This window comes from Didymella exigua (assembly GCF_010094145.1).
Source record: "Didymella exigua CBS 183.55 unplaced genomic scaffold M421scaffold_40, whole genome shotgun sequence".
In the NCBI taxonomy this organism is placed as follows: Eukaryota; Fungi; Ascomycota; class Dothideomycetes; order Pleosporales; family Didymellaceae; genus Didymella; species Didymella exigua.
The window spans coordinates 221,469-246,925 of NW_022984814.1; the positions used below are offsets into that span (position 1 = coordinate 221,469).

The 25,457-nt window shown below is 54.6% G+C and overlaps 10 protein-coding genes across 10 annotated transcripts; 7 read left to right on the forward strand and 3 right to left on the reverse strand.

Moving 5' to 3' along the window:
* The first annotated feature begins 110 nt into the window (after window positions 1–110).
* On the forward strand, window positions 111–6,335 carry M421DRAFT_424939 (uncharacterized protein). Its single transcript, XM_033593920.1, has 5 exons — window positions 111–411; window positions 492–681; window positions 732–874; window positions 921–2,958; window positions 3,011–6,335. Exons 1-5 carry the CDS (start codon window positions 285–287, stop codon window positions 5,994–5,996), a joined length of 5,484 nt encoding a protein of 1,827 aa, XP_033444555.1. The 5' UTR covers window positions 111–284; the 3' UTR covers window positions 5,997–6,335.
* A 383-nt stretch (window positions 6,336–6,718) lies between these two features.
* On the reverse strand, window positions 6,719–8,362 carry M421DRAFT_424940 (ribose-5-phosphate isomerase). Its single transcript, XM_033593921.1, has one exon. It carries the CDS (start codon window positions 8,029–8,031, stop codon window positions 7,177–7,179), a length of 855 nt encoding a protein of 284 aa, XP_033444556.1. The 5' UTR covers window positions 8,032–8,362; the 3' UTR covers window positions 6,719–7,176.
* Window positions 8,363–8,796: 434 nt separating this feature from the next.
* M421DRAFT_103915 (DUF521-domain-containing protein) lies at window positions 8,797–10,601 on the forward strand (the record flags this gene model as incomplete). Its single annotated transcript, XM_033586957.1, has 5 exons — window positions 8,797–9,156; window positions 9,298–9,441; window positions 9,613–10,019; window positions 10,055–10,142; window positions 10,179–10,601. The coding sequence occupies 5 exons, from the start codon at window positions 8,797–8,799 to the stop codon at window positions 10,599–10,601; spliced, it is 1,422 nt and encodes a 473-aa protein (XP_033444557.1).
* A 31-nt stretch (window positions 10,602–10,632) lies between these two features.
* M421DRAFT_424942 (uncharacterized protein) lies at window positions 10,633–12,101 on the reverse strand. The gene is made up of 2 exons (XM_033593922.1): window positions 11,331–12,101; window positions 10,633–11,274 (listed from the first exon to the last, which is right to left on the reverse strand). The coding sequence occupies exons 1-2, from the start codon at window positions 11,814–11,816 to the stop codon at window positions 10,684–10,686; spliced, it is 1,077 nt and encodes a 358-aa protein (XP_033444558.1). The 5' UTR covers window positions 11,817–12,101; the 3' UTR covers window positions 10,633–10,683.
* A 3-nt stretch (window positions 12,102–12,104) lies between these two features.
* Window positions 12,105–15,476, forward strand: M421DRAFT_424944 (glycosyltransferase family 1 protein). The gene is made up of 9 exons (XM_033593923.1): window positions 12,105–12,704; window positions 12,761–13,195; window positions 13,248–13,814; window positions 13,862–14,187; window positions 14,244–14,263; window positions 14,316–14,723; window positions 14,773–14,903; window positions 14,953–15,091; window positions 15,143–15,476. Exons 1-9 carry the CDS (start codon window positions 12,315–12,317, stop codon window positions 15,340–15,342), a joined length of 2,616 nt encoding a protein of 871 aa, XP_033444559.1. The 5' UTR covers window positions 12,105–12,314; the 3' UTR covers window positions 15,343–15,476.
* Window positions 15,477–15,611: 135 nt separating this feature from the next.
* On the forward strand, window positions 15,612–17,741 carry M421DRAFT_424945 (NEDD8-activating enzyme E1 regulatory subunit). The gene is made up of 5 exons (XM_033593924.1): window positions 15,612–15,687; window positions 15,739–16,030; window positions 16,079–17,003; window positions 17,050–17,314; window positions 17,367–17,741. The coding sequence occupies exons 1-5, from the start codon at window positions 15,638–15,640 to the stop codon at window positions 17,524–17,526; spliced, it is 1,692 nt and encodes a 563-aa protein (XP_033444560.1). The 5' UTR covers window positions 15,612–15,637; the 3' UTR covers window positions 17,527–17,741.
* A 392-nt stretch (window positions 17,742–18,133) lies between these two features.
* M421DRAFT_20711 (DNA repair protein rad18) lies at window positions 18,134–19,234 on the forward strand (the record flags this gene model as incomplete). Its single annotated transcript, XM_033588177.1, has 2 exons — window positions 18,134–18,753; window positions 18,811–19,234. Coding segments are annotated over 2 exons (1,044 nt in total), but the record flags the coding sequence as incomplete, so codon positions are not given.
* A 163-nt stretch (window positions 19,235–19,397) lies between these two features.
* M421DRAFT_295261 (uncharacterized protein) lies at window positions 19,398–20,844 on the forward strand. Its single transcript, XM_033589060.1, has one exon. It carries the CDS (start codon window positions 19,630–19,632, stop codon window positions 20,680–20,682), a length of 1,053 nt encoding a protein of 350 aa, XP_033444562.1. The 5' UTR covers window positions 19,398–19,629; the 3' UTR covers window positions 20,683–20,844.
* A 780-nt stretch (window positions 20,845–21,624) lies between these two features.
* Window positions 21,625–22,410, forward strand: M421DRAFT_103920 (Phosphoenolpyruvate/pyruvate domain-containing protein; the record flags this gene model as incomplete). Its single annotated transcript, XM_033586958.1, has 1 exon — window positions 21,625–22,410. One exon carries the CDS (start codon window positions 21,625–21,627, stop codon window positions 22,408–22,410), a length of 786 nt encoding a protein of 261 aa, XP_033444563.1.
* Window positions 22,166–24,659, reverse strand: M421DRAFT_424948 (lytic polysaccharide monooxygenase). Its single transcript, XM_033593925.1, has 4 exons — window positions 24,192–24,659; window positions 24,053–24,140; window positions 23,828–24,001; window positions 22,166–23,775 (listed from the first exon to the last, which is right to left on the reverse strand). The coding sequence occupies exons 1-4, from the start codon at window positions 24,288–24,290 to the stop codon at window positions 22,616–22,618; spliced, it is 1,521 nt and encodes a 506-aa protein (XP_033444564.1). The 5' UTR covers window positions 24,291–24,659; the 3' UTR covers window positions 22,166–22,615.
* Window positions 24,660–25,457: the final 798 nt, after the last annotated feature.

The window sequence follows — 25,457 nt, forward strand, 5'->3', positions numbered from 1 at the left end:
AAGCTGCCCTGCAGGCCCGCTTGACGAATGGGGCAGGCGGTCAGACGCGTCTTGAATACGCCCACCCCAGCAGCCGCATCATCTCATCTGCGTCGGCAGAAGAGGCGTCTCTGCATTGCTTGCCGTCCGAGCGCATTCTTCGCGGGAGAGAACGAGCTCTGCCACGGCCATGTGCTTCCCACTGCCGCCATAGCGACCCTTTCATTCCCTTCCGGCCATCCATCATCGGCGTTTGCCTGACTACCGAGCTCCCCACGGCGGTCACTGCGCCGAGGAGAGATATGATGGACGGGCACTACAACGGTGCCTGGCACAATATGCAGCACCAGGGTATGCCCTACCGGCCGCCGCCGACGGTGGATGAGGCGATCCCATACTCGCCTTTCACATCCATCATTCCCTTCTCGCTCGGTGTGTAACTCGACGTCACTGAGGCATTGCTGCGGCGTGCTCTCTCACCTGCCATGGATCGATAGACTGACAGCGACCAGACATCATACCCTTCCCCTCTGCCGAGCCTCCCACGCCGCCCTCCACCCTCACCCACCAACAACAGCAAGCTGCGAAGAGGGCGGTTGGAATGCTGAACAGCGAGATCAACGGCCAGTCCGCTGCTACACATCTCAGCAGCACCCTCAGCCAGCTTCGCGGCCTCTTGGTTTCTGAAGAGCTGCCGGAGTAGTGAGTGACTTCACCTACCATGTCTAGATGCGGCAACTGACGATAGCCAGCAACTTCAAGTCCATACCCCAGCTCGCAACCCCGCCCCCCGAAAGCCCCACGAAGCAAGCCAATGGCCCGAGCTCGCGAACCACGTCCTTGCTGAGTCCCTTTGCGGCTATGCTGCTGAAGAACACCGATATTGCCTACTCTTGTGAGTGGACTAGACCAGTTACTACACCGTGACCTAACAGCGACAGCTTTCGGTATTAGCACGGACGAGCCGATTCGCAGCCTCAAGCCTCCACAGCAAGCCACGCCACTGCCTCGAACCACCTCGCAGACACACACTCCCAAAGACACCGCACACTCTCAGAACGCCGCAATTCCATACCCGTCCAGCGCACTCTCGTCTGTCTCCAGCAGCACGCCGCTGCGTCCTGGCCCCGCCGTGGTGATCAAACCTGCCGCCGTGAGAAAAGAAGAATACCAGCGATTTGACCACATCGCGGTTGGCGCACCCTCATCGCACAGGAAGGCTGACGGTAGTACATCGGTCCTCAGGCCACATGAGCGAGAGATTGCCGACCGCAAGATCGAGGACTTGGAGGCTCTCGTGATCAAGCTGAACGAAGACAGGGACGACCTGGACGCGACTGGCAGCTTTACACGAGTATCGATAGCAGACGGCGAGATGAACGTCATGGAGCCACGAGCAATGGATCGTCTGTCTGACAAGATGGCGAATGTCAATAACCTTGGCCGTTTCGCTGAGCTATCAGTCGATCTAGTCTCTCAAATCCAGAAATTGCTGGACCCGAGTATCACTTGCGCAGGCCAGCTCACCCTGTTTCCACAAGACGAGGACTGGTCTGATGGCATCGACAAAGCCAGAGCTGCTCTCCAGGCCTCAAACCTTATGCTGACGTCTATGATCGACGGTCGCGATGACTATCGGTTACGGCCTGAAGATACGGTCAGCGCCATCATTGACCTGATCAAGGTGATACGTAACGAATGCATCGTCCCTGTAATCCAAGCACGTCGCGGCGACACTCTGTTTGACTCTGCAACTTCACGCAGGAAGGAACTTCTCAGCGTCCTCCGAGGCTGCGGCACCGTCTTGAGCCGCTTTGCTACCCTAATTGGCAAAGTCAATCTCCCAGAGCGTGGTCTGAACATCTTGGAAGATCTGGTTGTGGGGCTTCTCGTCGAACAGAACAGTGATTCGGAGAAGGACTCGGTGTATGGCATCAAGGCGTTTGAAACTTTCAGACAGAAGGCCATGGATGTCCTTGCGCAAATATTTGCTCGACATACCGAACAACGACCTTCCATCTTAAATGGCATCCTCAGCAATCTGGAGAAGTTGCCCGACAAGAAGGCCAGCGCCCGACAATTCAAGTCTGCGCGCGAAATGCCTGTCATGTCCATCTCTGCGCTCTTCATGCGATTTGTGCAAGTTGCGGCAATGAACAAAGAATCACGGATCAACCGTATGTCCGATAACAGGGAGAATCATCCTGAAGACGAAGACTTGGCCAGCGATTACGAACCTAGCGCATCGGCATCGCTGACGTCGAAGCGCAAGAGCAAGACCGGCGCGTCTGGTCAGAGTGCAAGCTTCTTGGCTGCTAATGCGAGAAATATTGCAGACACAATCACTGGAAGCCTCATTCACAGAGCTTCGAACGTCTCCAAGACCGGAGATAAGCCGTTCCGCAATCTGCTGGACCTCTTCATAGAAGACTTCTTGAATGTGCTGGGCTCGCCTGAATGGCCCGCGGCTACCATACTTCTACAGAGCTTCTTGGCGCGAATGATCGCAACGGTGAGCGCAGAGAATGCAACAAAGCATACTGTTGTTGACAAGGACATGGCTCTCTCCACCCTGGCGAAGATGGGGTGTGGTGTCATCGATTTCAAGCATCGCTTGAGGCAGCTGAAGCGGGGCCTCGATTCGTCGCAATCCGAGCTCTCCGCTAAACTCGATCGCCTTGCCGAGGACGTTTTTGATGACAAGAATGGAATCAGTGCTATCGACCTGTACGAGTTTGGTGGTCCATATCGCATGGTCATCGAGTCACTGAGCAGCTACCTGGAGCTCCGGAGAGATCAAAAGGATCTCCACTTGGAGTCTGTGACTGGTTGTCACATCACATTTTGGCTCGATGCTGTCCGAGAGAAGCTTGACAAGCTTGAGAAAAGCTCCCCGGATGCCGTACCTTCACGACTGATCGAGGTGCAGCGGAACTTGGAAGCCATGCTTGCAGATCCGCGATGGCTGGAACGCAAGTAGTGAGTCCGCCCAAATATCAGCGCGAAAGCGGAACACTAACCAATTCCTCAGCAAACCCCAAGAGGTCTCCGAAAACCAGGCCAAGCTAGCAGCTGGCATTGTCACGTCGCAAGCTCCACTTTGCACGTTCGTTCCCTACATCGTTGGGCTCATGCGGACAGCCACCGAAGACAAGGTCTCCTCCAAGCTGCGGTCGAGAGGCATGACCGGTCTAGAGCAACTGATTGAAAAGGACCCTCGTGTCGTCGATGAGAATATGGTGGTCAGTCTAGTGGCTTCCCTGCGAGACGCCTCGCCTATGGTCCGTGAACACACCCTTGGCCTAGTTGCACAATGTCTAGAGCGCGACCCTAGCCGCGAAAAGGCGTTCTTGGGTCATGTTCTTATCCTGACTACCGACCCGTCGAACGGGCCCAAAAAGAAAGCCATCAAGTTACTGAAAGGGCTTTACGTCAGTACACCATCCAGGGAGAACAGACTCCAGATCGCCAAGGCACTTCTTCTACCATCACAGGATGACGAGAAAGCTATAGCAGAGCTTAGCCGTGGTGTTCTCGAGGAGCTTTGGATGACGCCCCTAGCGTCTGCTACACGTACTGATGAGCATCAAGTAAAGTTGGACCGCGCCCACAGGGCCATCCTACTCGCGGATGTTATTCAGACGATACACAGGCAGCCGACATTACTCGAGTGCTTTGAGAAATTTCTCGTCTATGCCCTCTCCGACGAGGCGAAAGCCAAAAAGTCGAACGTCCGCCTGTGCAAAGAGCTTATCGCCGAGATGTTCGACAAAGCTATCGAGGTCGACTCCACGACCGGTGCACGGTCCCCGCAAGCAAAGATACTGTACGCCCTGAGTGTGTTCGCCAAGATTGATCCGACCTTGTTCACTATGGCTCAAGTCGACGATCTCAAAATTCACCTCATCGCACCCAAGCAAACCACCGAGCTGGCGATCATTCAGCCCATTGTTAGGATCTTCCGTTACGTGTTCCCAGCGCTGCCATTTCTGGACCCGAAGCTTGCGGAGCATGTGCGAGCTAATCTCATGAGTATGCTCACGAAGCTCGCCCAGTGGGCGGTTCACGCTCATGTCACTAGTCGCGACACGTTGACTGATGTTGCGCACTGCTTGTGGACTATCTGCCCGCTTGTCGAGTTCGGCCTGGCCAAGCTATTTACCAGCATCCACAGTTCCCTGTGTATCGTACAGCAGAACTTTGTGGGGCCCAGCAAGAAAGAAGCAGTAGTGGCGAAACCTAATAGTGTTTGTGCGTTGATCATTTTGATTGGAACACTGGGCAACGTCTGCCTCTTTGATAAGCACACGACCATATTCATGGAGAGACTCGCAAACTATGCGCGCAATACGATCTCTCAGAAGAAGGTCAAAGCAGAGGACCTGGCTCCCCTAATCAAAGGCTCGTCCTCGGTGTCCTCCCTGCTTCTCGACACAATTCGACCTTTCACAATGCAGATCTATGGTATGGACATTCGGGAGCACGCTATGCGTAGTGTGGGTGGCATCTGTCAGCAAGCTCCAGAGCTCTTCATGCGGAAGGATATCGAGACACTGATCAAGCTTGTCTTCATCAATGAAGACACCGACCGATTAAAGCTTGCGGTACTGTCCACCTTCGAGGTGTACTTCACACAAGCCGAGCGTCGCTCAGAGACGGGTTCAGCGATTGCCGTTGGTGAGGGCGCTGTGCATGGATCGGCACGCTTGGAGTCGTCCTACTCGGCAACAGCGACAGATGCTGCTACCACGCACGTGGCTAAACAGTTCTTGGAAAGCTTTAAGGATATTGCTTTGAAGAACGGCAACGCATTGGCAGAATCGGCAACGAACATCATCGCGAGCATCAGCCGAGCGGGCTTGGAGCATCCCAAGGAGTGCGGTGCCGCTCTTGTCGCCTTGTCAACATCCATGAACAAGAACATCGCACATGTTGCTGCCGTGGAGCATAAGAGAATTCACGAGAAGCAGGAGTCGTACCTCGAGAAAGAGTACGTTCAGGCCGTTCGGATTGCCTACGACTACCAGTGCGATGTCTTCAAGGACCCGCATGGCATGCTCGAGTCGAGCCACAGTCCCAAGCTTGCTCATCTATTCGATGCCTTGAAGGGGGGTAAGAAGGCAACATTCAAGAAGTTCGTCGATAATCTCTCCAAGCAGCTCGATTTTGACTTCGCCAAGCTGGACACGACTGGCGAAATGCCAAACATTGTACTCTTCACCCGATTCTGCCTTGAGAACCTGGGTCTGGCTGATTTCACCACTCTCGACATGGTCGCTTCTTTCATCGACAGGGCGGAAGCCATAGTCCTGAAGGACGCAGGTCCTCTGGTCGCCGGTGAGATCGACAAGGAAATGCCACAACAAGCTGCGTTGCCGCACTCGTTTGTGTCGGCCAAGCTCGATGAAGAGCTGCAAGTTATGGCCATCGATCAGAGCATGGGTCAGTCTGTGGCACCCATCAGCCCTACGCCATCACAGCCTATGCCTCTCGAGATCAGCGATGACCGATTGCGAAAGTTTGCGACTGCCAGTATGGTCCTGCAAATGATCTGGGAGACACGCACATTCGTTCGTCGCTGCTACAACGTCCACAAGTACGGTAATCGTATCCCTCAGAAAGAGTATACAAAGCCTGCTCAGCGCAACAACTTCATCTCCGGTAAGGACCTCTGGGACCGTCTCATCCCGTACATGAGTGCATTAGACAGCCGAGAAGCCATGATCAAGTGCTGCTACGACTTCTCTGAGCTGCTGAACGTTGACCGGGAGGTCAAGGTCGGCGAAGATGAAGATGGTCTTGACGCAGCTCTGATGGACGCCGGCTACGAGACACCGACAGAGAATGGCGATGATGCGCGGCGGTCCGCATCGATCCCGACGAGCGGACGTGGCAGGAAGAGGAAGTCCAATGTTAGCCTGGGCAACACGCCGAAGAAACCACGCGGTCGCCTATCAGGCTCCAAGACCAAGAGCAGGAGCTCAAAGACCCCGGATGGCGCTGACGACTCCGAGTAGGGTTCGGGGCAGAGATTCCGTTGTGTGGAGGAACCTGAAGAATAGGAGGAGGAAAGGTGGAGGCGAGTCGTAACCTTCGAGGGCGATCGCATACGTCACGCTATCATGCAAGCACAAAAAGAAGAAGGGATGGCGATCATTATCTAGCATTATTGGCGTTCCACGGGCATCAGAGATACCCCTTGACACGGCCAGGCTGCATGTCTACGGCGTTTTGAAGACGACGGTCGGGGAGCTGACTTTTTAGCTCCATGCCCACAAGCGCTCGCTGCGCTTCGCGATAGTATGATATAGTCGGCACATCTCACAGCATAATCAACATATCCAGTCGAAACCCGTCGTTTCGGCATGTGCGTGTGGTGTTAGCAGGGCGTCAGGCCGTAGTTGTGACGCCGCCATTTTCTCGTGAGACCTTTCCGCCCCACTCCTTCGATGCACTGTGCAGTAAGGAACGGTTCCTCACTGTTGTTAATCTCAATAACGAAGTCGTTTATGTATATCGCATTTCCGACATTGATGAAAGGAAAGTAGCAAACACATCACTACGGTGCCATTCACACATGCACGGCGTCGGCGGCGGCGGCGGCTCGCGGCGCTCCGATCCATTTCAAGACCGCTACTTCATCAGAGACAGAGCCGAGGTTCGAGTACGAAGCACGCTTGATGTTCTGTTGCGCGCTGTGGGTGTGCCGTGAGACGCCTGCGGTAAAGGAGCGGAGCCGCACCCTCCACCTCCACGGCGCTCGAGACTTTGGTAGGTGGCGCGTTTTTCCTCTCTTTTCTTTTCTTCTCCTTTGCTACTACTCTCACCGCCGAAGCGACTCTGTGGAGAGCGTGAGGGTCATTTTTTGTGGAATCACGCTGAGTCTTGCGGTGCTCGAAGAATGGCGTGCGCTATGTTGGAAGAATCATGGGGTTCTGGGAACGTAGCTACGAACCGCCTGTGAGGGGACAGTCTTTGGGAACATCAGGATATCCGCCTTTTGGCATGTCTTGCTATAGTCATACTCAGACTCTTGCGCACACCGCTGTCTGTTTCTTAGCAATGGCCCAACCAGACGCATCCCTACGTATACACACACAATCACCCACCTAAATCCCGTCTCGCGGCCCAGCACACTTACCAAGGTTCGATACGCATCTCAGGCGCAGGCGTGCGGAACTCATCCTCGGGGTCTGCCTATTTCTCGCCATCGGCGGTTCTGACCACTACGCTGCCATCCTGCATGCCGAAGTAAACGGCAACAGGAACCTGCCCACCGCTGACTGCTGACTTCTCGGTATTCTTCGACCTCAGTGCTTGCGCGTCTAGACCGTTCAGGCCAGAGAAGATGCCGACCTCCAGTACTCCGGTCAGGCTCTTGATAGCTTTTGCGATGTTGTTGACCTCCCATGTGCCGTCAGTTCCATCGCCCTTGCCCTTTCCATTCTCGACATCTTTCTTCGTCAACAACTGTGGGAACACAGCATCGATGATGTAGAAGTCCTGATCCGTCTTCAGCGGGCCCGACTTCTCCAGCAGCGTTGTCCTCAGTTTAGGGTCCGTCGATCCTAATGTCCTCAGCGCAGCAGCAACCTTGTTCTGCGCCAGCGGCGCGACTTCGATCGGTATTGTGGGCCAGTTGGTCAGCAAGCGATCCTGTCTCTTTCTGTAGTCGGCGACGCAGACAAACTTCTTGGCGCGCTCAGCGACGAGCTTCTCCTGGAACAGACACGCACCTCCGCCCTTGATGCAGTTCAGCTCCAGATCGACCTCGTCGGCGCCGTCGAAGGCGACATCGAGCATCACGCCGTCAGGCAGGCTGTCGAAGCTGAGTGGTGTGAGCCCGGCGTTGATGATGACCTGTCGCGACTGGTAGCCCGTGGGCACGAAGCTGATCGCGGGGTTGGTAGAGCGCTCTTTGATGGCTTCAACGACGTAGACGATGGTTGTGCCCGAGCCAATTCCCACGTACGAGGCGTTGGCGTCGAAATGGTCGGCCACTGCCTGCTGGCCGGCTGCGCGCTTGGCGGCTTCGACATTTGTGTCGGCCATTGTGTGTGTGCTGGGTGGGGATGCAGTCGTAGTGAAGTGTCGGCGGGTAAGAGCGTGTGGGGGTTTGTTGTTTTGCGCAAATGACGCAGGAAAGCACGATGGGACTTTGGTGTGGAGGGGTGACAAAGAAGAGCGTCTCGCAACTTCAGTTTGGAGGGGCAGCTGTCGGTGCAGTGTCCGATGACTGATGCTTCGCAATTGCTGCGTGGGGCGCACAGCTCGCAATCGTGAGTTCATCGAACAATAATAACTGCAGTTGCTTCTTCATGAGCAATCGAAGCTAGCCACTATGATTTTGGTATGATTTAGGCTATTTGCCGATCGCAACGAGTAGAGACGTCAAGGTAAGCTCCTCGCGAGACGACAGAGCTTCTGCCAAACGACGCTCGAGCCCCACCAACCCCCACGTTCCTCGGTGGTTCGCACGTTCCTCGCATGAGGTTTGTGCATTGCCTCTCAACACGCCTGCACAGAAATTGAGTTCCTGTGTTAGAACAGCCAGGGTTCGATTCTCTCGAATAGTAGTTGGCCTTCATGCATGCTCATGAGTCCTCGGACAGTGGATGGCCATCATGCTTACAGTCATCGTCTGAGATGCGGGATACCTTTCCCTTTCGATTGACCAGCCTGCGAAGTCGCTATCACTACACATAGTCAATGCTTGGACGCACCTCCACAAGTCAGCCTCCTAGACAGCCTGCTAGTTCTGGAAACCCTCAACACGATACAGGTTCGACACGCTAGGCAACATCTTGAACACACGACATGAATGGATCATCCACATCAGCTCTGGACTGCGGAGTGGTGTACGGCACACCTCATGTCTATGGCACTGCATCAGGCCAACTACTAGCTTCAAGTCTCGAGCTCAGCTTCTGGGGTGGGGTTGACCATGGGACTGGAATTGTGATTGACCGCTCCCACCCCCTCGTTGGGCAGTGTACGAAGCATAAGATCCTGGCGATACCTGGCGGGCGAGGGTCATGTTCAGGGTCCGCTACCATCCTGGAGTTGATTATGAACGGTAATGGACCAAGGGCATTGATCTTTGAGCGCACCAACGAGATCCTTGCCGTAGGCGTCTTTGTCGCAGAAGAGCTGTTTGGAGAGAAGATACCCATGGTGGTGGTTGACCCTGACAACTTCAAGACATTATTGGGCTGGCATGAAAGATAGATCTACGTTCGCGACCATCGAATCTCGACCCAAGCATTGGAAGAGAGCATTAACAATATCTACATAGGCTTTGGTGCCGAACATTTGCAGCGCCACATGCCTGAGCTATCGGACACTGACAGGGCCATGCGTTCAGGTAACTGCGAAAACGGTGGATACATGAAAGCTCAAGGACTGGCCATGGCGATCATCATAAGAACTGCTTCAATCATGAAGGCCCCATCTTTGATGTCCGTTAGTCAAGCACATGTCGATGGCGCCCACTTCGGACCGGCATCAGTTCTCTTCGGCAAATGACTGCGCAACCTGGGCGGTAAGTTCGTAGTTCTCACCACCGTCAACGCCATCACCGTCGATCAACAATGATGGCGGGATTTGGGTGTCTACACGACCTTCGGCGCAGAGAGCGATGAGCTTGCAGAAGCCTTCCTCAGCATGGGCGCGCAGATGTCATTCACATGCGCGCCATACCAACTCGACTCAGCACCCAAGCTCGGCGACCAAGTAGCGTTTGGCGAGTCTAATGTCGTCCGCTACGCAAACAGCGTCCTCGGTGCAACAACAGCGAAGTACCCAAACATGCTTGAAGCACTTATCGCCTTGACCGGTCGCATTCCACGAGCCGGCATCCATCTGGCAGAGAATAGAGTACTTCAGATCTCCATCACTGCGCCGCCACATCTACATGAAACCCCGATAGACGATTCCTTCTGGCCCCCTCTCGGCTACGAAGTGGGCACCAAGACAGGCCCACATATCCCATCATTACTGGCCTCGACGGGACCTCCACGGCGCCACCACCCTCTCGCGATGTCCTAAAAGCGTTCTCAGCGGCCTTCACAACCAGTGCTGGAGCGCCAATGTTTCACATGCGCGGCATCACGCCAGAAGCCGAGCAGCACAGAGCCATCGCCGAATCTGACTCACTGCCACGGGTCAACATCACATGGCAGAACCTGAAAGATGCCTAGACAAGCTTCAACCGGAGCCATGCCTCTGAAGTCGCGCCGCGCAGTATAGATCTCGCTTCCCTCGGCAATCCTCATTCCTCCCTCCTCGAGCTGACTACACTTGCACGACTCGTCCACGGCCGCGCTAAACACCCTTCCACGTCTGTGATCATGACGACGTCGCGGGCACAGCACAGTCTCGCGACACAAGCCGGCTATACAGCTGAGTTGGAGAACTTCGGTGTCCAGGTACTGACGGATACGTGTTGGTGTTTTATCCGCGATCCGGTGATAAGGGAAGACGTACAGTGCATCATGACCAACTCGGGGAAGTACGCACACTACGGGCCTGGGTTGACAGGGCGGGACATCTGCTTTGGGAGTCTTGCGGAGTGTGTCGAGACGGCATGTACTGGGCGCTGGGAAGCAGAGGTGCCCTTATGACTAGAAAGTGGAGTACTCAACGCGCATTAGAGGTGTATCGTCATTATCATTGTCATTACCCTGGACTATCGTTTGTCTGTTTTCATACCTCCTCCTTCCCCGGCGTCTCAACCTTGATCTCCGGGCCCTCGATCTTCTTCACCTTCCTGCCCTCCCACCAAGACATGATGCCCGCGAACATGGCAACGCCACAGCCAAGCGCAATGAACGTACCAGTGGCCCACGTCGGCCTATTAAGCCTATTATAATGCCACATGAAGAAGCACAGCACCGCCTGCAGCAGTGTATTCAAGACCATCATATCCACCGTAAATGCCAACTTCCACATACTCGTCGGCGGCGCCCTCTCTCCTGTGAACGTATGTTTCTCCTCGCCGCCGGCCACCAACTCGCGCTCCTCAAACCACGCGGGCGGCCGGAACCACGCCTTATTCTGGTCGTACAGGCGGCGCATCGCGTCCTGGTCGTGCCAGTGCACGGAGCGTATCATCCAGTAGAAGTCGCGGAAGCGCCAGGGCGCAAGGCCGAAGCCGGTCACGCAGAACAGCGCGTTGAGGATCTGCGAGTCGATCTCCAGCCAGATCTTCCGCTTGCTGTAGTCGTCGTCGCAGGACGGGTGGCACATGGCGGGCGCGGCTTTGAGGAGCAGGAAGAAGAGCATTGCGCCCCAGGCCTGAGTAGTCAGTACGGCATGTGTAAGGGAGCTAAAGGGGACGGAAGGGGACGTACGACGACGTTCAGGCCGTAGATTGTGATCAGGAAGCCTGAAGGGGTCAGGAAGAAGACCCAGAATGCTTTTAGCCCGTGCTTAATGGTCGGGCCCCAGGATTCTTTGTGGTGAGAGGCGTGTTTCTCTTTCAATGTTCGACGGCGGTGGAGGCCGTGATGTCTGTGCTTTTTTGCTCCCGTATTGATGTCTGTCTCTTCCGGCGTGGTGGCTTCTTCGATCGGGCTGCTGAGTGTCTTCGTTCGGGACTTGACGAGCGTGAGCTCTCCATCGTCGTCTGGCTTCGCAACTCGGATCGAGTGTCCATGCTCGTTGAACTCGATGTTCGCGCCGCCCGATTCTGGATCGCGAAGTTCCGTCAAATTGGGTGCTTGGGCGATTGCTGTTCCTGTGGCCTGCCACATGCCCAGCTGGGGTGTGGCATTTAAGAACGAGACTGACGCTCCTCGCGCCCGACTCATGAGGCCCTTCTCTTGCTTTTCAGCCATAGTTGAGATGTGCTGCTAAACCAGGGTGGCTTGCGATACAATTATGTGCGCTCAATGCGCGTCGTGACTACGTCGATGAAATCCAGGCTGGCCCCAGCTTCTGCAAAATTAAGTCCGTGCTGTGAAGATATATTCGCGCGGCCGAGGCTGGAGGTCATACTTTTCATGATCCGACGCTCCGATGTACGTGATCACCACAAGCGCGCCAATGCGGACGTTGCGCGGTGAGATGCACAACGGTTCGCCGCAGCCGGCTAGAGCATGCGTCGTTCTCGCGCAATTTTCGATCTGGCGCGCAGTTCGCGCCTTAGGGGCCTGGAACCGAGAGAGCCAACGACCATCGGAGGTCAGATGCGGCGCTTCTCACGGAGCGGGTGATGTCACTGGTCCAGAAGGTCCGACTGCTTAGCCCCGAGTTGCCGTCCTTCAACTTATTACTGATCCGGATCCTTCCACTCACGCGGACCGATGTAGCGAGCAATTGGTGTCTGTTGCGCAATGCCTCTCAACTTCAGCAGCAAACAAAGACACGGTCAGTACCGTGACGAGAAAGCGCAAAGCACTGGGCGTGTCAACACCTTCGGCCAGGTCGCGATAAAGTTTCACAGGAACACGACACACCTGAAGTACTGGTTCGACAAGGTCCAGAATGACGCTGCTGCGTGTCGACCGCCGAAGTGTGCGAGGCCACGAAGAGGAAGTACAGCCCTTGTCGATGAGTTCATCAACGAGAAGACAAGTACACCTCCAAGCCCGCGTTTGAATATTGCGATCCACATCTGCGGCTCTCGAGGCGATGTGCAACCCTTCATTCCCATCGCAAAGTTGCTTCAGGGACATGGACATCGAGTCCGAATTTGCACACATCCGGCATTCAAGGACTTTGTTGTGAGTACTCATAGTCTGAAGCCTGACAACGTGCAGGACACTGACGTGATGAGTAGGAAAGCAATGGTGTGGAGTTTTTTTCTATCGGTGGCGATCCGGAAGCGCTCATGGCGTACATGGTCAAAAATCCTGGGTTGCTGCCGAACATGGAGTCGCTCAAAGCTGGAGAAATCGGCAAACGTCGGAAGGAGATGGCTGAAATGATCGAAGGAACCTGGAGAAGTTGCATCGAAGCTGGTGACGGCATGGGTGAAAAGATCCAAGCACTGAACGTGGACGCGTCTGAAGATCTGTTCATCGCCGACGCCATCATCGCAAATCCGCCTTCCATGGGACACATTCACTGTGCAGAGAAGCTCGGTATTCCCCTACACATGGTTTTTACGATGCCCTGGTCGCCAACAAAAGCCTTCCATCATCCTCTGGCGGCTATGGAGTATGGAGAAGTTGAGGCCTCCATGGCGAACTACTTCAGTTTTGGGATCATGGAGGTTAGTTTCCAAGTCTTCTACTTCAGAGATGCCCGCTAACACCAAAATGTAGCTATTGACATGGCAAGGCCTCGGTGATCTCATCAACAAGTTCCGAACACACACTCTGCATCTGGATGCGATCAGTCCGCTGTGGGGCTACCAGTTGATACCTCGACTTCGTGTGCCATACAGCTACCTGTGGTCGCAAGCTTTGATCCGAAGGCCATCAGACTGGGGGCCTCACATTAGCGTTACGGGCTTTTCCTTTCTGAAAGCCGGCTCGAATTATACACCTCCTCAAGATCTGGCTGACTTCTTGGACAAAGGCCCGCCTCCGGTCTACATCGGCTTCGGTAGCATCGTGGTCAAGGACCCAACTGCTCTAACCAAACTGATTTTCGAAGCTGTAAAGTTGGCAAAAGTCCGAGCAATTGTTTCGAAAGGATGGGGAGGCGTTGGCGCCGGCGAGGTCCCTGACAACGTGTTCCTCATAGGCAATTGTCCGCACGACTGGCTCTTCCAGCAGGTCTCGTGTGTTGTTCACCATGGAGGTGCTGGCACGACAGCAGCTGGGATTGCATTAGGGAAGCCCACCGTCGTTGTGCCCTTCTTTGGCGACCAGCCATTTTGGGGTCAAGTACGAGTTAACCCAACGGAGTTGACTTCATTGCTAACCATCTCCAGATGATTGCGAAAGCAGGAGCGGGGCCCGTACCTGTGCCGTTCAAGCAGATGACAGCAGAGGGCCTTGCCGAAAGCATAAAATTCGCGTTAAAAGACGATGTGAAGATCGCTGTGCAAAAGATGGCTGAAACTATGGCGGAAGAAGATGGCTCGAGAGACACTGTGACGGATTTTGAGCAGAAGCTTGAGCTTGACGGCATGCGGTGCCATCTCTGTCCGGAACGCCTTGCCATCTGGCGAGATAAACAGACCGGGGCGCATTTGAGCGGCTTTGCAGTAGTCGTACTTTCCCAGAAGAAGCTGCTGGATGCAAGGCATCTACGGCTGTAAGTCTGTCTGAACTCTCGATGACAAGTGCTATAGCTGACTATGACCGATGTAGATTACGCCACAGGCATTGGTGTGAGTGTTACCAGTAATCGGTGTGTGGCAGAAGCCTTACTGATGACGACAGATACACACGAGGGTGCTGAAGGGCCTATAGTAGGCGTGGTAGCTGCATTTGGTGCTCTGATGTCCGGTATTTCAACGGACACTACCGAATTTTCGCATCGGCTGAAGAAAAATTCGCACCATACCGATGTAGAGGCGTTAGCACGGACTGTGACGAACGGAGAGGAAGAGATTTTCGATCCAAAGAAGGGCATTACCTCGAAGCAGTTCAACCACATGGCGTACAGGATGGCCAAGAAGTCTTATGAAGAGGATCCGGTCAAGAACTTCACTAAGCCGCATACCAACCCTGGCCTCTCAGCCGTGCGAAAGAAGGTAGCAGAGAAGAGGGCGACAGGCGGTCGAGGCTATCAGATTGCAAGTGCAACCATGCATTTTGTTTGCGACCTGTCTGTCACAGGCGCAAAAAGTGAGTAGCGCCGCGCTCATGAGAGGATATTGCTGACAGGTCCTTCCAGCCCCGGTTGCGGTGTTCTACAACCTAGCGAACGGCTACCGTAATCTGCCATCCTATGCCATTCGCAACGATCCAGCGAGGCGAAGAGATGAGATCACAGGGCTTGGCAGCGGCTGCAAGCTCGCTGGAAAGGTATGTTCTTCTCACTGTGACAGAGCATGCATGCTGACAGGGCTTCCAGGAGTTCGTGATGGGCTTTGTCGATGCCTTTCAGGGCATCGTACGACATCCATACTTGGGTGCGAAACAAGAAGGCTTGGGCGGCTTTGGTAAAGGCATCGGAAGAGCTTTTGGTGGCTTCTATTTCCATTCGATGGCGGGTAAGTGCACACACTGTTCTTTGATACGTTGATCTGTACTGATGTCGTCAGCGATCTTTGGCTTGCCCGGATATTTTCTGAAAGGTATTGAAAGGGAGCTGCGGCGGAGACATCTCACCACGCTTCAGGCGGAGATCGTCCTCATACAGCTGCGCCGATCATTTCTGGCATTTCGACAGGCGACGGAAGCTGAGAAGGGTGAGGTGGTTGAGAAGTGGGAAGAGTGGAAAGCCAGCATTGCAAAGGACTAGGTTGATATGCAAGTCATGGTTCGGAGCACACTAATAGTCGGTTTACCAAGTACTGGTAGAGGCATGCCATGAATAGAGACAAGAAAGCATCAAGCAGCTGTGCGGGCAGCTGACGCCTCGCGCATTTAGTCAGGAACGTGTTAGATCCCTGTCGCTTGCTCCACCAGTGCCCCACGAATGACGATCGTGGTCGCGTCAAAGGCGGTGGCAGAATCGCCGAACTGCCTATTGTTCGACAGTTGCTGCGGCGCAAACAAACAACGTCCACCAGCACACTCACGATTGCATACACAAGATGGCGGATCTACCTCCACCGTTGCAGGGGCCAACCGCAAAGGAGAAGAAGTAAGCTGCTGTGGCACGTGATGAACTGCAAAAACCTCCTGACCGATGCAGGTACGACCGACAGCTGCGCCTGTGGGGAGCTACTGGGCAGCTTGCGCTTGAGAAATCGCATATTCTGCTCATCAACAACGGGCCCGGAGTCGTTGGTACCGAGATGCTCAAGAATCTCGTCCTGCCTGGTGTCGGCCAATTCACCATCCAAGACTCCGCTGTCGTCACCGAGGCAGACTTGGGGGTGAACTTCTTCCTTGAAGACCAGCATCTTGGAGGCTTCCGTGCTGAGCACACCGCAAACCTCCTCAAAGAGCTGAACCCTGACGTTGAGGGCTACTCCATTACAGAGGTATGTGTGGCCGCAAATTGGGCTAGACTCCCACTCACTTGACTCCGGCCTGTTGAATCATGGCTCGGCAAGCCAGACGCTCTCCAGCCGTACACGCTTATCGTCGCCACTGCCCCGATCCGTTCTGAGCTGCTCGCAAAGCTCTCTGATCACGCAAGCGCAGCGCTGATTCCGCTCTTCTACGTTCATTCGGTCGGCTTCTACTCGCGCTTCTCGGTACACGTACCGCCTGCCTTCCCCATCGTCGATACACACCCAGACATCGAGACCACTACAGATCTACGATTGCTGAAGCCATGGCCTGAACTCATCGAGTTTGCAGAGCAGAAGACTGCGAATCTCGACAGCATGAGCCCCGACGACCATGGACACGTACCGTACCTCGCGGTGCTGTTACATTACTTAGAAGAATGGAAAAAGACAAACGAGGGCAAGGTACCACAGACCTACAAGGAGAAGATAGAGTTCAGGACGATTGTATCACAGGCGGCGAGAACAGACACCCCTGAGGGTGGAGAGGAGAATTTCGACGAGGCAGTCGCTGCTGTCCTGAAGTCACTGAACCCTCCAGAAGCCAGCAGCTCGGTCAAGGAGATATTTCTTGCTCCAGAATGTGTCGCCATCAAAGAAGATTCACCTTCGTTTTGGGTGATTGCAAATGCTCTCGGACTTTTCTACACCAAGTACGGCGTACTTCCAGTGCCGGGGGCCGTGCCGGACATGAAGGCTCGCTCGAAGGACTACATTCAGCTTCAGAATGTGTACAAGTCGAAGGCGAGAAAGGATCTCGCGGAGGTGCTAGAGAGTGTCCGATTTATCGAACGCAATGCCAACCGAAGCATACCCATCGATGAGACGGACATCGAGGCATTCTGCAAGAACGCAGCACACATCAAGCTGGTGCGTGGGCGGCCGTTTCATGTAGTTCGGGCTGGGCAGAAGGTTCAGTGGGGCGACAGGGCAAGGTCTCTCGGTACGTTGACGTACCCGTGATGTTGACATGTACTGACGTCTTGCAGCACAAGAACTCACATTTGATGGTTCTTTGCTCCCACTGTACATTGCGTTCCTGGCGTGGGACGAGTTCACCGCGACACACGACAAAAATGCACTAGGTGGCGCACCGCAAGCCCCAGGTGAGACAGATGCGGACACAGACGCCGAGAAGCTTACTGGCATTGCCTACAAGTTCGTGGACGATCTGATCAATGAAGCCAAGACCCATGTCCAAGACCCAGAGTACTCAGCGATCAAGACAAGGGTTGGAGAGTTCGCGCAGGAGTTGTAAGTACCGTCGTAGCTTCAGCGCGGTGAGGACACAGCTGACAAGCCATAGCGCTCGTGCCGGTGGAGCTGAGCTACACAACATTTCCGCTCTGACCGGTGGTATCGTGTCGCAGGAAATTATCAAGGTCATCACCGAGCAGTACATCCCCGTTGACAACACATGCGTCTTCGATGGCGTCAAGAGCAAGAGCGCGGTTTTCAAGATCTGAGAGCTCCGGTCAAGCCTAGGCTTACATTTTCATAAATCTACGAACAAGATCTCGCAGAGATGGAACAACGAGTACCAGGGGACACCTGCAGCTAGAGACGACTCACAAGCTGAGCAGCTCTGAGACGTGTGTAGTACATAGGTGGCATGATAGGTATGACAATACCGCAACGACGACAATGACAACAATGACAACAATGACTAAACGAAAGCATGATGAGATGCTTACAATAAGCTTGGCCCAAGTGAAAGCAGCCGCGACGTGATTAAAATCTGCCTGCCGCTCCTCCTTCCTTTTGAATTTCGTTTGCCACCTCCAATTACAGCAGCGTGACCTCTGCATCTCCCCACGATATTGCATTGACCTTCCGGGCCTGTATATGGCAACAATGGCCAAACAATCCGTGCTTGCCTTTTTGTGATCATTGTCGCCATCTCAATCACGAGATGCCGTGACGTCGCGTTCCTTTCAGAGCTCCGACCGGCGCGACGCGTCGAACGTCGACGGCAAGCGGTTCAGGCCTAATGCGCAGACTGCGCAAGTCACACCTCCGCATTCTCCTCAAGACTTTGCAACGTTGACGCCTCTCGAACGCCCAAAGTCGATCATGGACGCCACATTTGACCTCCCAGACTCTACGGATTGGATAGCGACGAGTCTCCCCGCTTTCGAACCGCTTGAAGCGGCTTTGCGCTGCGAGATGTGCAAGGAATTCTACTCGAACCCTGTCATCACATCGTGTTCGCATACTTTCTGCTCGATATGCATACGAAGGAGCATAGCTGCAGACGGCAAATGTCCGAGCTGCAGGACGGTCCTGTCGAGCGACAAGTTGGCCCCGAACATCGCCGTGAGGGAGGTCGTCATGCGCTTCCAAGAGGCGAGACCGAGAGCACTCGAACTGGCGCGCGCACATAAAGAACAAGAGAGTGGGATAGAAGCGGGTAGCAACAAGAAGAGAAAATTAGACGACACGGATATGGAAGACGGCGAGGATGTGAGGCAGACAAGGTCACGGCAGACTCGGAGCAGTCGGCGCAATGCGGGCTCCAGTGATGCGCCAGTCGAGGTACCAGAGAGCGGGGACGATGGAGACGAGGACTTCATGCCTGAGGGCATGGCGAAGTGCCCAATATGCAGCGAGGCCATGAAGCAAGAGCTGGTTTTCAATCATCTGGACGTCTGCACCGGGCAGAGCTCGTCGCAAGGGCGAACTACCCGCTCGAAGTGAGCTAAAGACAGCATGCAATCCTTCTGCTGGCTCTGCTAACAAGCGCCCCACAGAACCAAGACTTCCTTTCCTGCAGCATTACAAAGACAACAGAGAGAACCCTCGCCCCCACCGATTCGCCTATCAACGCTCAACTATTCGATGATGAAGGAAGGTGCGCTGCGCAAGAAGCTACAAGAGATTGGGATACCCAATTGGGGCAGCAAGGACTTGATGAGGCGCCGGCACATCGAGTGGCTGAACATCCACAATTCGAATTGTGACGCAGACGAGAGGGAACGGAGACCGAAAAGACAGCTCCTGAAGGAGCTTGAAGAATGGGAGAACACGCAAGGTGGAAGAGCAGATGTCAAGGAGAGTAAGGTCATGAGGAAAGACTTCGACGGCAGCGGGTATGCCAAGTCCCATAAAAGCGACTTTGACGACCTGATCGCTCAGGCGCGAAAGAAACGCGCTGCGCCAAAGCCAGAGAACAAGATAGAGATCAATGGGGATGCTGGGGACTATACTCAGCAAGAGCTGCAATCGCACCCTGAAGCCCCTGTTGGAATTCCAGAAGCGTCTCACAATGAGAAGCAACCACCTCGGTCAACACAACCGAACGGGGCGCAATCTCAGGGTCTCGTCAACCACGGAACAGATCTCGGGACGCGTCAGGACGGCGCACAAATCCCAAATCATGCGAAGGTAAATTTGGTGTCGCAGCAGGCAGGACCGGTTATTGGCCCTCACGAGGGGCCACCTATAGGGTTGCAGAACCCTCTTGGAAGCCCTTCGCGGAGACTATCCATGTTCGCCACGTCTGAAGACCCAGTCAAGGAGGTAGACATGTCCACAATGTAGTAACCTTGGTTTACAAGTGAAATTTTGGTATGGGTCTACCACGGCATCGCACATTATTCTTTTCCCATCCTCTCATCTACTACTATTTGAGGGAACAGTCTTTCAGTCCTGAGACAATACTACTCGGTACATTAGAAAACATGTCGTCCGCCACCGCACCTCGCAAAGACTCAGCGCAGAGCTCCAAAGAGGGGCTCCAAAAGCGGACCCACGACCACGCTCCTCTCGAAACCTCTCCGCTAGCCAACTGCTCGGACGCAGACATTGTGACGAACGACGAGCGCGCAAAATCGCCAGACATTATGCGCGTCCTCTCGCCCATGCGTCCACGCCGAACCCCCAAGCTCGTCAACGCGCCAGAAATGAAATGGCGTCTGCCGCCGCACCTGCAGCACATGCCATCACTCGACTCGCTCCTGAGCTCAGCCACGTCAGCATCAGAACCGTCAACCGTTCGCAAAGTACCTGTTGCACCTCGTGACATCGCACTGCCGGTCTCGAGCGCGAGCTCAATCATCACCACCCTGTCCGGCACGGTCGTGCAAGATCCCCCTGTTCCAACATCGCCATCCCCGCCTCAGACCGAGGCCAGACTTACCATCCTCACACGAATCAATGACAGGTACAACGAAGCTCGCGTAAACGAGCGTCCACGCATCACCCCCCACATGGGCGCGCATCAACCGCATTATCTGTCGCCTGTGACCGAGGCTACTTCCTCACCCAGTATCCGCTCTTCGATTATCGACCTCATGATCGAAGAAGTTGGCACAGCCGAGCGCCATCCGCTGAGTGATGTGCGAAGGCAGAACGTCCACGTCATTGGCGCAAGTGAGATCCAGGACGTGTTCGACAGACGTGGATTGCGGGGCAATGGTGAGAGGGAGGAACAGTATAGCATTAGCATCAGGGAGGCGGAGTGCGGTGGGGAGTTTGTTGTTGGTGCAGAGGAGGCCGATGGGAGGGTGAGTTTGAGGAGGGTGTATGGCAGACTGAAGAAAAGTGTTAAGGGTACGGCGAGGAGGTTTGTGGAGGACGTGGCGAGAAACTGTGTTACTAGAGCTTTGGCGAGGGTGCTGTAGTTGGGTAGTGTTACACTGGGCACGATATATCGGTGGTAGACCGATATTGTGGACGTGAACTCATGGCCTTGATCAGTTATTCAGGGCAAGTGCGTAGAAAACCCGGGGGTTGGGGAGGCGCGGGAGAGTAAAATTTCTAGGAGGAACTAAACGTATAACAAATAAGTTACCCAATGCTCTTTTACAAACATGCGATGTGCCATCTTTCTTCTGCCAACCGTCTCTTCTTATAGTCCGTAGTCCCGCCCCAAGCACATATCTGAGCAGCTTCAACACACGACCCTTCCCGGGAGGTTACCAAACTCTGCACCCGTAGTCCCCACTCAATCCGCGTCCACTCTTTCACATTTGCAAAACATGTATATATCCCCAATTGCCAGCATCCCATCAGGAAAGTAGGGAACGAGCTCTGCGTGTTCGAACCTCACGTCCCATGCTTGGAGCTCGGGCGAATATCTTCGAGGTGTTTCTGCTGTGGTGTCGCCATTGTCGTTACCTGATGTAGTCAGATGGAGAAGCACTAGGCTCGTGGAGGGAAGGTCCATCCGCTACCTACGCTTCAACACCGACAGCATTCTGTTCCGACTATCATCACATCAGAGAGCTTTGTTCGGCAGTGGTGGATAGTCGCTGCAATACGAAGTATTGAGAAGACTCGAACAACGAAGATACCAATCATCGGTTATCCACGGCCTCGTCGCGTGCGCTGCGATGTGACTCGTCAATTCGAGAGCGTCGTGAACCGAGGCTCGCAAAGTACTACCTCAGTTCATGTCAAGTAATGACTTTACAGCACGGGCTTCGTAGCCTCATACTGTAGTCTGAGTCATCTTCGACAATAGTCAGCCAAGAGCATGTCGCGAAAGATAAAAAGACCTGTGTCGGAGTTGTTGACCAAGCTGCTAACAACATCGTTCACGGACAACTCCAACAGCCATCGACATGTCATCCCAATCACAGAATGACACTGCAAAACACTTCCGCACTCTCCACGTCCCCGGCAAACCCCTCATGCTAACAAATGTCTGGGACGCCATAACCGCCAACACCATTGCATCCCTGCCAGGTACAAAGGCTCTAGCAACGGCATCCTTCGCGATTGCCGCCGCCGCCGGCCTATCCGACGATGACCTGGATCTAGACACAAACCTGCGTGCCGTGCGTATCATCGCAAAAGTCGCAGCCGCTCACAGCCTCCCCCTGTCCGTCGACTTCCAAGACGGCTTCGGTGCCGACCTCGAAGACGGTGTGCGCGCCGTCATCGAACTCGGCGCCGTGGGCATCAACCTCGAAGACTTTGGACGCGAGACAGACGGCTTGTATAGCACCGAGGCTCAATGCGAGCGTATCCGCAAAGTGCTCGCCGTGGCAAGGGAGCAAGGTGTTCCGGATTTCGTGGTCAATGCGCGTACAGATGCGCTGTTTGCTGGGAGAGATGTGGATGAGGCGATTCAGCGCGGGACAGCGTATTTGGGGGCCGGGGCATTTAATGTGTTTATCTGGGGCGGACCGACCAGACAGGGGTGGAAGAGGGAGGAGGTCAGAAGGGCGAGCGAGGCGCTTGGTGGGAGGTTGAATGTTATTCTCATCAGAGGGAAGACGGGGGGGTTGAGTGTTAGTGAGATTGGGGAGCTGGGTGTTGCGAGGATTAGTGTTGGGCCGGCGCTGATGAGGTGGAGTGCGGAGAGGATTGGGGAGGAGGCTGAGAGGATTTTGGAGAAGGCGTGAGGGGCATGGACATGGAAGAGAAGCGTCACGGCGAAGTGCAAGCGCATGAGGTCAAGCAGTAAACATTGCGAATTTTGTTTCGTGCCGTAGGTATCATAACTGTCCCAAAGAGCAACCTGCTCATATCCCAAAGAGAGCTTTGTGCTCGCAACTTCGTTGCAGAAAGTATTTTTTTGGATTTCAACCCTTATCACTCAGATAGCATCTAGCGGCGAGCATGTCGACGATGAGCGTGAGCAGAGCCACGCTTACGGTACTCGTTGTAGTCAGCAGTAACCGTGATGTACTGCGTGACAACCTCGATGTCAGTCACGGTCACACACACGTAGCCCTCCTTGCAGCTGGAGCCGCCCTCGGAGGACTGAGGGACATCCGGGGCAGGGGTCGGTGCTGGGGCAGCCTCGTATGTAGCAGCTGCCTTGGTGGAAGTCGCCTTGGGTACTCCAGCCTCGCTGGGGCCAGCAGAGCTAGATTTGGCCTCAGAGTCGATGATGTCGGGCGAGGAGTAGTCGTCGATAGGTGAAGCGGTGGGCTTAGCAGTGACAGCAGTCGAGGATGCCTTGGAAGTCTCGACGGCGGGAGCGCTAGTAGCCTCTGTAGGAGCGGCGGAGGTTTTCGTGGACTGGGGTGTAGTATCTACGTTTCCAGAGTCGATCTGGCCGGACAAGATGGCTCCAACATCGACGCTCTTCTTCTCCTGGACAAGGACCTTGTTCTTGTTCGGCGGGCCCTGGAAGTTACCCGCGGTGCACTGGTCGTTGATGCCCTGGCACTTGGTCTGCCAGAGCGTGCAGCCCGCACTGCCGGTGATCGGAGCGGAGTCGAAGCACTTCTCAGCCTGCTGCCAGCATTCCTCGCCAGATGCCCAGCAGCCCTTCTCAGTGGTGTAGTCGGAGACTTCGGTACCGCACCAGTTAGCGTTCTCGGCAAGGCAGCCAGCTGGTTTCTGGCCCTCGGTCTGGGTGGTCTGGCCGGAAGAAGCGGTCTGTGCGGAGTTGGCGATTAGATTTGCAAGCTTCGGGCCAGGGAGCTCGTAGGTCGAGGCGTCCTTATTGTAGATGTCGAAAATAGTGCTGGGCTCGCCGTAGTCGACGTATCCGGGGATGGAGACAGTAGACTCAGGGACGAGGTTGCCGTCGCTTTCGAGGAAGATCTGAGCACAGCCAGTGTAGAACTGGGGGTCGTTGTCCTTCGCGGCGTGGAGGGCGAGAAGCTCGGGGCGAGCGAGGTAATTGCCGCCCTCAAGACCAGCGGGAAGCTTGACGTTGAGGAGACCGTTGTTGTCGATGACCTCATCAGAGCACCAGCGGTCTGTATTGGAGTTGTAGCCGTGCTCCATGACCTTGAACCAGCCATCGCCAGCAGCTACATTTTGGTTTTAGTGGGTGCCGTTGAAGTGGATAACTTTGATACTGACCAGTGTCCTCGATGGCAGAGCCGACCTTCTTTAGGTAGACGGCACAGGGCCCCTTGTGTCCACGGTCAAGACGCTCCTTGGAAGCATCTGCAGGCCAGGCACGGATCTCGAAAGAAAGTATGGCACCGTCCGAGACAGACTGAACGCGGGCGACACCCTTTGATCCACCAACATCTGGTTATTCATTAGTGACGAATTTCATCTTTACGAAAGAATGTGACATACTGCAGGCCATGTCATCGCTACCAAGGCTGGAGATAGGAGCAGTAGAGTGCTCTGTGTTAGTGCTCATCCGCATAGCGACACCGTCACCCTAGAATGTGTCAGCAATCGTGACTTATTGACATCTCTACTAATAGCGGACCTGAGGGACGCCATCGACGTAGAAGTCAGTGAACGCAGTGTGAGCGAAGGCTGTAGGCGCAGAGGCCAGGGCCGCAAGAAGCATAGATTGAGTCTTCATGTTGGATCGCACGTGCTGGTCCGATCTGTCGATTACTCAAAGACGCAATTGCTGTATGGGACAGGAATAGAGTGAGTCGCTAGGACTTCACGGCGTGAAAATGAACGGCTGTCGACTGGCGACGATAAGGAGTGAAATGGCAGCTGAGCGCCGAAGGGAAGGACAGTAATTGGTTATGAGGTCAAGACCGAAGGTAAGTAGAGCAAGCGTGGAGGCAGGATTTGATCGGGCTTTTGAGGCCTGACTGGGTCAAATTCCCCGTGCTGATTCTTCATCTCTGCATCCCTGTGACCAGGTTGCCGCGCTGCCGCCCCACTGGATGTGTTCCTGGCGACACCTGCCCTGGAAAACACAAGTCGCGCCGGAATTGCGATGGAACGCTTTCCGTAGCTGTTGTCAGCCTTGAAACCTATGACCAATCAGACCTGGCACTAAGCCCTAACTTGAAACACAGACGCTAAGCTTGGCAGCGTCAATGAGCCGCTAGAGAACAATTTGGTAAGGTCAGCCGCGGTGTGGCGCCTCTTCGGACACGCTATTTCAGGTACCGCCCTTTATTTAGTTGTCCGCTTTGATGTTGCTTCTACAAAAATCGAACTGCTATCTGCCACATGCAGTAGACAATACTGTTAAACGGTCAAGCAGGTCCTCGCGTACCCAGCATCTACTGTAGCTGAAGTCCTCCTGTTTGGTAAGCGCCTAGTGTAACCCGATGTTCGAGTGTCAGTCAGGGGAACGGGAGCCCACAGCAATCGGCAGCTTACCGGGGGCCGACTCTATCATCTTCAATTTCGCGAGGACTTCGGGTGCTGCTTGTGAGCCCGAGACTAAGGCGCCTGTTCTCGCTCAGACCTGTCACGGGTGAAAGGCAAACTGTTGACTAGCCTTTGCGCAAGAGCAATGTGGCGTCAGGAGAGATGCAGTTCGTGAAAATGATTATTTCAGTGGATGTTGTACAGCATATAGCACACTGGCACGCGGTCAAGATTGTGCATGCAAAGATTGCAGTTGTGCTTCCATCGCTCGAGCTCAAGGCAGGGGACCGTGGTCGGTTCTCACTGTGTTGATCTGCCAGGAACCTGTATCGTTTGCTGGTAGTCGGGGCCGTCTACTGGCTGCTAGACAACAAGATGAGGATGATTTAAAGGAGGGTGGATGGACCTTGTT